Below are 12,968 nucleotides of genomic sequence, written 5' to 3'. Positions count from 1 at the left end.
TTCTACATAAATATCTCTGCCACTGGCAGTCAACCCACTCACTTAGCTCTTGCTCACCTCCTGTGTGTCTGGTCTTGTGGGATTTATGTCTAACCAGAGGAGGCAGACAATCAGCAATAAATTCAATAAATATGTAAATTCTGCTATGCTGGAGTTCATTCTGTTTTCAGGCATCTCTTTTTGTCAGGAAGTTTCCCCATTTACTGTCTTCCACTGGATAATAGCACTTGCAGGGAGTAATTGCTGCTCACCGAGGTCATCTCACTTTCGAGCTGTATGTTCCCAGTTGGCTTCAGGAGGTTACTCGTGTAGTAGTTTGCAAAGGATGCTGTAACAAAGTGAAAATGGCAAATGACATTGGATGTACTGACTGAAGTGGTTTCCCCTTAGCTTATGCATGGCTACCTTCTGCCTCCGGTTCTCTGCTCTCATGTCTGTGTGTGCCTGTGTTTTGATTTTGCAAGCACTTATAGGGGCCCATTCTAAGGACATACTTAACTGCCAGGTACCACTGGCTCACACCTGTTGTTCTAGCTATTCAAGGTGCCGAGGTCTAAGGATTGCAGTTCAAAGCCAGCCTAGGAAGGAAGACTCTTATCTCCAATTAACCACCAAAAAAGCCAGCAATGGAGCTGTGACTTAAGAGATAGAATGTCAGCCTTGAGCAAAAAAACTCCGAGACAGCACCTAGGCCCTGGAAGGCCCAGCATTTACACATGTATACACACACACACACACACACACACACACACACACACACACACACACAGCTTTGCTAACCTTACTCATTTCTTAGATCCTGTCTCCAAATACAGTGACATTGCAAGGTACTGGAAATGAAGACTTCAACATACAACTGTTTTAGAACAAGTATGGCATACTAGTAGGTCTGGGTAGGAACCATAAAATACATTTCTACTGAGTTTCCAGGTGCTGCACCTCTGGGAAGCAAGCTTTGCGAATCACCAGTTACATAGAATATACAGCATGGAAATTAAGAACAGACACTCTAGAGCCAGGCATCCCCTCCAAATCTTATCTCTACCACCTATCAGTTGCATAGCCTTATTGGATTATAAAATCCCTGTCATGAAGGAAAGATGTTATAGTAGTGCTCTCCAGAGCCCTGTGGAAATCGAGGTATGATATGTTAAGTAAATTATGCCTGGCTCAGGAAATAGTGGCTGGCTGTTTGCTACTGTGCTACCTCATCTCCATCATCATTTTCTCTAAGACAGAGGGAAGAATGGTACCACTGGTGTTTAGGATTTTGAGTCCAGAGTCCCCTAGTTTTGTTTTGTTTTGTTGGGTTTTGTTTTGCTTTGTTTTGTTGGTGAAGGTCCTGGGGCTTGAACTCAGGACCTGAGTGCTGTCCATGAACTTTTTTGCCCATTACTAGCAATGTACCACTAAATCACAGCCCCACTTCCAACTTTTTGCTGAATAATTGGAGATGAATCTCATATACTTTCCTTCACAAGGCTGATTTCAAACCATGAACCTCAGATCTCAGCCTCTTCGGTAGCTAAGAGTAGCTCGCAGTCATGAGCCATCAGCACCCCAGTGAGTCTACTTTTAAATTTTTACTCAAGTTGTTGTTATCTGATACCGGATCAAGTTTTTGTCTTCTTCCCTTCCCTGGTCCTGGAGCTTGAACTCAGGGCCTGTGCACTGTCCCTGAACCTCTTTGTGTTCAAGGCTAGCATTCTACCACTTGAGCCACAGTGCTAGGTTTTTCTGAGTAGTTTATTAGAGGTTTTTCTGCCCAGTCTGGCTTTGAACCGTGATTCTCAGATCTCAACCTCCTGAGTAGTTAAGATTACAGGCTTAAGCCACAGGCATCAAGCTGAGTTTTTGTCTTTTTTAATCTTTAGTCTTTTTTATATTTTAATTCTCCCTAATTTCCTCATCTGAAAAAATAATTCAGAATTTTGCACTTCATCTCCATGCTACTTTTTACTTATGAGCTAAATATACAACTAGTACTTTGTCTTTTATAACAATATTTAAGATATGTCAGAATGGGCCAGTTCAGAATGCTATGTTGATGTTTGGTAGAACTCCATAAAATGCTGCCACTACTAATTAGAAATTATTTCAAACCAATATTGAAATAATTTTAACTATATTAACAACCCACTAATAGAATACCTGAATCATAAAGTATTTCTCAAACTTTCTTTAGACTATTTATTTTCTGTTCCATTGCCTTCTTGAAATCTTTTTTGTAATTATTATTATATTGTTATTATAAAGGTGATGTACCAAATGAATTACAATTTCATGAGACAGGTAATGAGTACATTTCCTTTTGTATGTGTCTTCCCTTCCCTCATTCTCTCCCAATCCCTCTCTTGCATCTCCATGAAATCTTTTTTAATTGTAAAATATATATAGCAAAATACACAGAAAAATCTATAAAGCATAAAGGTTAACAAATCACTATAAAATGGGAAGTAGAGATGTGGCTCAAGTGGTAAAGAGCCAGCTTCAAATAGAAAAGCTAAGAATACCAGGCATTGGTGGCTTGTGCCTATAATCCTAGCTACTAAGAAGGCTGAGATATGAGGATTACAATTCAGAGCCACCCTGGACAGGAAAGTCTATAAAACTCATCTCCAGTTAACTACCAAAAAATTGTGAATGGAGCCGTGGTTCAAGTCATAGAGTGCTAGCCTTGAGCAAAAAAGCTTAGGGACAGTGCCTAAGCCCTGAGTTCAAGGTCCATGGGCAGCACGTGCGTGCGTGCGCACACACACACACACACACACACACACACACACACACACACACACAGAAGCTAAAAGAGAATATGAGGTCCCGACTTCAAGCTTCAGTACTGTTAGAAATCAACTGTTAGAACATCATGTAAAAACTAGCCCTTTATGCTTTCTTTTGTGAAACATGTTTGCTGCCTTCATTGTGTACCCTACTTTGAGTCTCTACTTTGAGGCATGTTCACCTTTAACTTTATGTTATCATGGATTTCTAAATTAGGATCATTAACCCCTTTCAGTTATGTGTAAACCTCCCAAGTAACATACTGCAGAAGCAATACCAAAGTTTTGCAATGTTTTCTTTACCTAACGGTCAAACCATCCCTCTCTCAGAAGCAATTTGGAGAATTTTTATATGTGCATTTGCTTTACTTTTAGCTACTTTCTGTCCTCCCCACCTTCAGATTCATGCTTAAATAAACTGTCATTATAGTGATAATATGTATCCTCTTGCTTTCTTTTTTGTAATTAAATTTTATTGTAAAGTTGATATACAGAGGGGTTTCAGTTAAAAAAGTCAGGTAATGAGTACATTTCTTTTGAACAGTGTTACCTTCTCCCTCATTTTCTCCTCCTCAATACCTCTCCCCACCATGTTATAAAGTTACTGTCCAACATAGTGCCTAGTGAGTATCACTGCTGAATTGTGCATTGGTTCACCCTTTTTCCTACCATTTCTGTGATTCCCCTTCCCCTCTCCAATTCTTTCTCCTTTTTTCTTTCTTTTTGTCCTTTGGTTTATTCCCTTCTGTCACTGTTTTTAAATTTCTGTACCCTTTGTCTTATCTATAAGGTTATTCTTTTGCTTTCGAAGTTCTTTGAGAACAGGGACTCTGTTGTCTGTTTTTCATTCCTCATATCAAATTATAAGAATCCCATATATATGTAGCAGACAACCATTCTTTTTTAGAGGGGTTTGTGTGTGTGTGTGTGTGTGTGTGTGTGTGTGTGTGTGTGTGTGTGTACTGTCTTATACATGCTAAGCAAGCACTCTCCCCCCTGGGTTTGGAGACAGAGCTTTTTTATATAACTCAGTCTACCCTTGACCTCAGCATTCTCCTGACTCTGCTCCTGAGTGCTGGGCTTACAGGCATGCAACACTATGCCCAGCTTTATTTTTATCTTTTAGCTATTATTTTAATTTTTCCATTATCAGATTTTTTTTCTTCAAATAAAAATAAGTTTTTCCATCATCCTTAACCTAAAATTATGAAAGAACCACAATAGGAAACGCTGGGAATAGCTATTAGACTATTTTGTGACTTATTTGGAATGTGAAACTAAAAATCATTTGCTATCATTGTGAAATAGTTGATCCTTGTGCTAGTGCTCAAATACTCACAGGGGATAGTTCTGGCCTTCAGGGTCTACAGGTATAGCTCTAGGTGAAAATAGCTATAGGTGAGGACATCAAGTTTTTGTCTGTTCAGTTTAAGAGCTGAACTGAGTGGATTTAAGTAACGGTGGAATTTCTCTCTAGTCAAAGGGAAATGTGAATCAAGTAACAGAGCAGAGATGATTGAATTCTGCCAAACCCCAAACATCGAATCTTTAGGAAATGATGATCTTTATATTTCAACCAAATTTGAAGGGCTCCCTACCTCCCAGCCCCCATCATCAAGCTCAGTTACTCCTAGATGCCGGAGGCCACCATCACATGGACTCTCCTGCCTGCCATGGCTAATTCACTTCTGTTCTCTCCTTAGGTTCCCTGCTGTCAAGAAGAAATTTATGGCAGAGCTGAAAGAATTACGACACAAAGAGCAGAATCCATATGTGGTGCAAAGTATTATCAGCTTGATCATGGGAATGAAATTCTTTCGAATTAAGATGTATCCAGTGGAGGACTTTGAGGCTTCTCTTCAGTTTATGCAGGTAATACACTGGACAGGAGAGCTTAGGGGTGGTGACTTGGTAAGGGTAATTCCTCTATCAACATAGCACACCTGGAATGTAATCTTGTTACCTCGATCTCGTACCCAACATAGGAAAGTTTGACTTGGAGTGTATTACAGTTGTTTGAAAGGAATACACATTCAGAATAAACCATATTTCAAATTTTCCATTAGTGTTTTTCCCTGGGCTTAGTGTTTATGCAGTCCAAGCCTGTCATCAGGCAGGGCAGTGCCGGTGACCAAAACAACCAATAGGTTTCCTAATCACAGAGGGAAACCAGTGAGATAGCCATGCGCTGTGCCTCTACGCTGCATCAGTGGGAGAGAGGTATTAGGTGCAATTTTCTCTTACAGTATTTCTAACTTGAGATTTAAAACCAAGGAACATTTAATACTTGACAATGTAGAAAAAAATTGTATCTTCTCCTCTATGGTTCCTGAAGTGACTTACAACCAAATAAGAGAGTTATGGTTCATTTTCATAGATAAATTTCATGCCATCTTTGAAGTAGGGCATACAATAGAATTTATTTATTGACTTGTTTTTCTCTCTTTTATCTATTGATACATATTTTAAATAAAGTATAGCTGTGGGGGAGGTTAAAGGGAAAGGGCTAGTGAAGGAAGAGAGGAAGTGGGAGAATGTATTCATGATATTCAGTGCATATTCAATGAAACTAGAATTGAGGAGAGGGTTTGGGTTGGGAGAGAGAGGAGAATGATGAAAGGGTAACATGAATTAAGATTCATACCCCTTTGAATAACTAATAAAGTATAATTTCAGGATGTATGTCACTTCAAAATATATTAAAATATATAGGGATATATATACATATATATATATATCTTTTTACTTATTAGAATCTTTTACTTTTAGAGATAGGAATATGGCCTAGTGGCAAGAGTGCTTGCCTCGTATACATAAAGCTCTGGGTTTGATTCCCCAGCACCACATACTTAGAAAAGGCCAGAAGTGGCACTGTGGCTCAAGTGGCAGAGTGCTAGCTTTGAGCAAAAAAGAAGCCAGGGACAGTGCTCAGGCCCTGAGTTCAAGTTCCAGGACTGGCAGAAAAAAAAAATTTACTTTTTAGAATCAATAGCATAGGGTTGGCTATATCAACATGCACTGGCATGAGAACTTTCATAAAGAAGTTACCTTTATTTTTACTGTAGCCAGGAAACATGTTTTGGTTTGGTTTGGTTTGGTTAATTTTGTGCCAGTACTGGGACTTGAACTCAGAGCACCTTGTTCTTGCTTAGCCATTTGTTCTTTCTCCAGTTTAATCATACTACCTCTTGGGTCACACCTCTACTTCGACCGTTTTACTGGTTAATTGGAGAATTAATTAATAAGAATCTTTCTAATTGGTTTTACCTTGCTGGAATCAAACCACAATCCTTAGATGTAAGCCTTCTGGGTAGCTAAGATTACAGGTATTAGCACCAACAAAGGCTAAGAACCACACACACACACACACCAACCAAATTGTATCCATCTCTTGTCCAGTGTTCATCTTGGTATATAATTTTAAAAATACAGTTCTTAATGAGAATTGATAGCTCTACTAAGGGTTTATAAAGCTTTGGTACCTGAAGAGATTTTTCTCATGTCACTGCAATGATCTTTCTAGAGGATTTAGATCAAGAGGTTATTAACATAGACAATCAACTGTTCCTCAAAGAGCTAAGTGTAGAGTTACCAGATGGTCCAAAAGGAATGAAAATATATGTCCAGAAAAAAACATGAACACAGATTCTCATAGCAGGATTATTCATAGTAGCCAAAGAATAGAAATATCCCAAATGTCTGTAAACTAATGGACGGATGACAAAATGGGTAACAACAACAAAATATGACATTTCTGTACAGGACAGTATAGTTTGGTCTTAAAATTAATGAGGTAGCCAGATGCCAGTGGCTTACTCTATAATCCTAGCTACTCAGAAGGCTGAGATCTAACGATCATGGTTTGAAGCCAGCCTGGGCAGGAAAGTCTGTGAAACTCTCATCTCCAGTAAACTACTCAAAAAAGCCAGAAGTGGTGCTATGGCTTAAGCGGTAAAGTGCTAGCCTTGAGCACTAAGAGGCCCAGGGACAGTGTTTAGGCCTTAAGTTCAAGCCCCAGAACCAGCAAAAAGAAGGTAATGAGGTAACCAGGCATTGATCTTATGCCTGTAAACCTAGCTACTCAGGAGACTGAGACTACAGGATCACAGTTCAAAGCCAGCTAAGACAGGAAAGAAAGTCTGTGAGGTTCTTACCTCCAGTTAACCAACCTCCAAGTTGGAAGTAGAGCTGTGGCTCAAAGAAGTAGAGTGCTAGTCTTGAGCCCAAAAGGTTAGGGACTCCACCCAGGCCCTGAGTTTAAGCCCCACAACTGACAAAAAGAAAAGAAAAATAATGAGGTCCTGATATATGCTTGAGCATAGATGAACCTTGAAACATGCTGAGTAAAAGAAGCCAGATGTGACATAATATATAACAACATATTACATGAATCCATTTACATGGAATGTGTAGAGTCAGCAAGTCCATACAGACAGAAAGTGAATTGATGGTTGCCTATGGCTCAGGATAAGGGATTGATGGAAAGACTGAAGGTGACTGCCAGGGGGTGCAGAGTTGCTTTGGAGGTCATTAAAAGGTTATAAATTAGACCATGATGATGTTCATACAACAAGGAATTTACATAAGCAGATGGATTAAACTGTTTAAATGTTTGGGTTGCATATGTGAAACATATACCAACAAAGCTGATCTGTATGTATGAAGAATAGGGGAGGGAGAAATGGCTTACATCTGTCAAATATCCTGAGTTTGAATACAAGCACCAATACTAACCAGCTCTGTGGCCTTGGCCAGTGTGTCTTAAAGCCTGACTTACCTTATCTGCAAGGTGGTAAACAGTCTCAATGACATTCTAGGCTGGTATTATTCAACTTGGATGAGGTCTTACTATGATATTGACCAATTGCAGACTTCTGCCCATCTTTCACTAGTGGCTCTAAAGGATAAAGCTAATGTAGCATTAATATATTGTCAAATATATGTAGCATTGGACTCGTGGCTGGAAATATCACTTTATAGAGATCATAGCAAGTTATTCACATAAGGCCCAGAGGAAAAGAGTGGCTGGCAGAATTCTGAGCAGGCCAAATTACTTACACAATGAGTTCCTGGGCAACCAAAACTATGCGTACGTAGACAAGACTTCTTGCCTGAGGAACCATTGGAAGGGTTTCCTTGTCTGAGGTAAAGGGAAGCCTTCCAGATTTGTTCATGAAACGACTGGAATAATAAACACACCTTAAATGTCAGGGCGAGCAAGTAAACAGCTCTGTACATGAAGCTGTCAGGCTCAGGGCCTAACACAAGCTTGCTGTCTTTTTGCCTCTCTTCCCATGTTGACCTTGGGGATCGGTGCCTGTGGGCTCCACATGAATCCAAGGCCCCACACAGGGTGTGTAATCATTGGGTATTTATTAAGATGAATGACTGATTGAATCAGCCAACTGAACTCAGTAGATGACTGTGTACTTACAGGCATAGATTCTTCATCCTTTCAGAAACATGATTTGAAATAAAAGTAGGAGAAGAAAAAAAAACCATTGGTGTCATTGCAAGCATTTAGATTTTGAGAGGTTTTTGTTATTGTTGTTGTTGTTTGTTTTAATTTTTTTTTGCCATTCCTGAGGCTTGAACTCAGGGCCTGAGCACTGTCCCTGGCTTCTTTCTGCTCAAGGCTAGCACTCTACCACTTGAACCACAGTGCCACTTCTGGATTTTTCTATATATTTGGTGCAGAGGAATTGAACCCGGAGCTTTACATATATGAGCAAGCATTCTACTACTAAGCCATATTCCCAGCCCATTTTAATTTTTGTGTTGATACTTGGGGCTTGAACTCAGGGCTTGATTCTGCCCCTTAGCTTTTTCACTCAGGGCTATTGTTCTACCACTTGAGCTATAGCTTCACTTCCAGCTTTTTGGAAGACAATTGTTTCATGGCCTTTCCTGCCTGGACTGGCTTTAAACCTCAATCCTCAGATCTCAGCCTAGGATTACAGGCATGAACCACTGGTGCCCAACTTAGACTTTTGTTTTGTTTTTTTGTTTTTTGTTTTTTTTCAAATTTTTATTATCAAACTGATGTACAGAGAGGTTACAGTTTCATACATTAGGCATTGGATACATTTCTTGTACTGTTTGTTACCTTGTCCCTCATGCCAACTTAGACTTTTGAATTCAGTTGTCTGTAATATATTACAGAATATGCTGTTGGTAGGTATGACTGAATGAAGAGCCATTGACTTAAGTTTGCTTAAATACATTTTACCTGTACATATCAGTCTAATCTCTCTCCCTTTCCTCCCTTCTTCTTTCTCTTTATTTCCTAGGAATGTGCACATTATTTCCTTGAGGTCAAAGACAAAGATATCAAACATGCTTTGGCTGGGCTTTTTGTGGAAGTCCTTGTCCCTGTTGCTGCTGTGAGTTATGTTTTCATTTCTGAGACCTTATTCAAAGTGGATTACACACTCAACCTTGATATGAATGAAAGTAGTCACATATATCTCTATTCTAGGCTGTTAAAAATGAAGTCAATGTGCCATGCCTTAGGAACTTTGTGGAAAGTCTCTATGATACCACACTGGAACTTTCTTCTCGAAAGAAGCATTCCTTGGTAAGCAACTGAGAAAATCCAAAGCACGGATGAAATTTCTGGGCAGAAATCAATGAGTCATGGGACTTGACAGATGGGAGAATGACCTGTACTTCCCTCAGAAGGTCTCAGCATTTCAGACTCCAGGACTCACACTTAGCATTGGTCATAAATCACAGTGCTAGAAGAAGGCGAGACCATGTCACTTCACACAGCCCTTCTAATTCTATGGGTTCTCCTATTTACTTTAAACATTAGCTTAACTTCATTCTTGTTTGAATTTCTGAGAATTTTCTTTTCCAATCTGAAGGCTAGATGGTTGTTTTTTGTTGTTGTTTTGTTTGTAAGTCATGGGTTTTGAACTCTGGGACTGGGCACTGTCCCTGAGCTTTTCAGCTCAAGGCTAGCACTCTACCATTTGAGCCACAGCACTACTTCTGGTTCATTAGAGTTAAGTCTCATGAACATTCCTGCCTGAACTGACTTTGAACTGTGGTCCTCAGAACCTAGCCTCCTAAGTAGCTAAGCTTACAAGCATGAGCCACAGTTGCCCAGTTTTGAGGCTCAAATTTATAATAATAGGTTCTCTTCTCAATCCCAGGAGCCTATTCTGATACTCAGAATCAAAACTGGACCAGGCAGGGAAGGGAGGTAAGGAATACATAATTGCCTATAGACAAAGGTTTCTGAAGGCTGAAAAACAAAAAATGGGAAGATATTGGTACTGAAAAGCAGTAAAGAGGCATTAAATTACTACCAACATTTGCCCTCAATGGCAAATAAATGAGCTTCTAAACCTAGAAAATGGTGGACCAGCCATGATTTTGATAGGATGGCAATAATAAACCAAGATGGCCTGTTAATTATAAGTATGAATACCACACTAATGATTTGAACAGGTCCTCGCAGCTGCTTTGTTGACAGTGGTGACAAATTGGCTCACTTATCCACATTCTGTGACAAGTTCATTGTGAAAAGCTTTGTGTATTTTTTTCTTTCAAAAAAGAAAAAAGCCGGGCACTGATGGCTCACACCTGTGATCCTACCTACCCAGGAGACTGGGATCTGAAGATTGTGGTCTGAAGGTAGCCTGGGTGAAAAGTCCCCATGAGAAAAACTGGAAGTAGAGCTGTGGCTCAAAGTGGTAGAGGGCTAACTTTGAGCCAAAGAGCCCAGGGACAGCACGTAGGCCCTGAGTTCAAGCCCCACAACTAGAAACAAAACACACAAAAAAAAACACCTGAAAGATTACTGGCCAGCCACCAATGGCTCATGCCTATAATTCAAGCTACTCAGGAGGCTGAGATCTAAGAAGCCCAGCTGGAAGCCAATCCTAGCAGCAAAGTCCAGGAGTGAGTCTTATGTCCAGTTAATCAATGAAGTCCAAGTAGAGTTGTGACTCAAGTGGTAGAACACTAGCTTTAAACAACAAAACGCTCAGGGATGATGCCCAGACCCTGAGTTCAAGCCCCAGGACCAGCACAGAAACAAATAAATAAAAAGATTACTGCCTGCCATTACAGTTGCATTCAATCTGAGCAGTAGTTCAGAATCCTCCAAAACTAAGCTAATGTAAAGAAGGGAAAGCAGTAGGCTAATAACTGTGAGCACTGACTCTCACCCATTAGCCTTTTTTTCTTGCTAGTTCAGGTTAAGGAATGAGCCAGTTCCTCTTTAGTCTAAGTCTTCACCAGCCTTAGTTCTTGGGGAACCATGGCTGTGATGCTAGCTGGGTTGGCCAAATGGTGACAAGTCCAGCCTGTATATTCTTTGGGTGGCTGCCCAGTAGCTTTTCTATCTCTTCCAGTTGCTGTGGGAAACTGGCCCAGATAGTCAGGAAGAGCACAGTAGCACCTCTGTTTATTCGGTCCTAAGCAAATTCCTCCTGCGGTTAAATTTGTCTTGGTAGAGTTTACCATTGCAGCAACATTTCTTTTAGGAATCTTCTTAATTATGGGAAGGTTGCATGCAAAATAAAACATACACAACAACCTCTAAGACAGGAATAAACGAATAAATGTTCATGAGCAACAACAAGGAACAATAAAAGCAAATAGAATTTTTAAAACTATTATGTACCTTCCTGCTCTCTCAGTTTTGGATTTCAAAAGTGATCTAAGGGGGCTGGGGATATAGCCTAGTGGCAGGAGTGCCTGCCTCGGATACACGAGGCCCTAGGTTCGATTCCCCAGCACCACATATACAGAAAACGGCCAGAAGCGGCGCTGTGGCTCGGGTGGCAGAGTGCTAGCCTTGAGCGGGAGGAAGCCAGGGACAGTGCTCAGGCCCTGAGTCCAAGGCCCAGGACTGGCCAAAAAAAAAAAAAAAAAAAAAAAAAAAGTGATCTAAGATGGTGGGTTTGTTTTTAAAGTTCCTAATTGAAGACTAAGTTGGTGAGTCATATTTCCATGTTACTGTGCACACAAAATATATATATGACTACACCCTGGCCATAGTTCTACATGGTTCCACCCTCCCCGCCCCCCCCCCCACTATTATCAGAAAGCACTTGCAAAATGCTCACCCTTCCGGGTACCCATAGGATCTCATGTTACAGGGCATCCTGTTTATCCTGGCCCATAGGATGTAAAGGGAGGTGGCAAAGCAGTCGGGGGAGGGGGGATTTGGGGGGGTGTATTTCCTGGTTTGTTGAAATGTCAGCCATCCTCTGACCTCTGCCCTTTTTTCTCAGGCCTTGTACCCCCTGGTAACCTGTCTGTTGTGTGTCAGTCAGAAGCAGCTGTTTCTGAACAGGTGGCATGTTTTCCTTAACAACTGCTTGTCTAATCTTAAGGTTGGTATTTGTCAATTCAACAACAATGAACATCCTTCATAAAAATTTGACATATAATCCCCCTCTACACACACACACTTTCTTTTTGAGACAAGGTCTTGTTATATTGGTCAGACTAACTTCCAACTTGTAATTCCTCTGCCTTAGTAGCTGTGATTATAGGTCTGAACCACTGTGGCTAGCTTTACTGGACAATTCTGAGGGTGGTATATGTGCTTCTTATTAGAAAGGATTTTTTTTCCAATTTGGGGAAAATAAATCTATTCCAATAAGGCTCACTTTAAAGTTAGAATTAAATGCTACTCTCTATACATTTATTGCTATATTTTATCTAAATGATATGCTTAGGCTGACCTAAGCTTCTTCATATGCTCCATGCTTCCTTCAGTAAATATTTCATAAGTAACACTCCGTCCTGTGGAAAGATTGACCTAGTAGCAGAGATTATGGACCACATGGTCAGGGCACACAATAGTAATCAGTCCTAGGCCTTTGCTGCTCTCCAAGTAGACTGACATGAGAAACAAAGCTATGGTCATTGAGACCAAGGAGCCTGTAGGGAAAGTAGTGATCATGATTAGCATTAAAAATGTGTTTTATCTCTAGGTGCCATTGGTTGACACCTATCATTCTAGTTACTCAGGAGATTGAGATCTGAGGATCACAGTTCAAAGCCAGCCTGAGAAGGGCCTTCTATAAGACTCTTACCTCCATCAACCCACCAAAAGGCTGAAACTGGATCTATGGCTCATGTGATAGATTGCTAGCCTTGAGCCAATAAGTTCAGGGACAGCACCCAGGTCCTGAGTTCAAGACCAGTACCAACACACACATACAC

General features: G+C 40.4%; 1 protein-coding gene across 6 annotated transcripts in view; it reads left to right on the top strand.

Moving 5' to 3' along the window:
- Fry (FRY microtubule binding protein) overlaps nt 1–12,968 on the top strand; it is a 348,931-nt gene that overhangs the window by 182,669 nt on the left and 153,294 nt on the right. For all 6 annotated transcript variants that reach the window (XM_048341548.1, XM_048341549.1, XM_048341547.1 and 3 more), the window contains exons 8-11: nt 4,484–4,652; nt 9,071–9,163; nt 9,259–9,357; nt 12,029–12,130. In XM_048341548.1, coding sequence (XP_048197505.1) covers nt 4,484–4,652; nt 9,071–9,163; nt 9,259–9,357; nt 12,029–12,130 — 463 coding nt within the window. The remainder of the gene's footprint in view (nt 1–4,483; nt 4,653–9,070; nt 9,164–9,258; nt 9,358–12,028; nt 12,131–12,968) is intronic.

The sequence above is a fragment of the Perognathus longimembris genome, chromosome 3 (assembly GCF_023159225.1).
Source record: "Perognathus longimembris pacificus isolate PPM17 chromosome 3, ASM2315922v1, whole genome shotgun sequence".
Lineage (NCBI taxonomy): Eukaryota > Metazoa > Chordata > Mammalia > Rodentia > Heteromyidae > Perognathus > Perognathus longimembris.
This window is presented reverse-complemented; position numbering and strand designations above follow the sequence as displayed.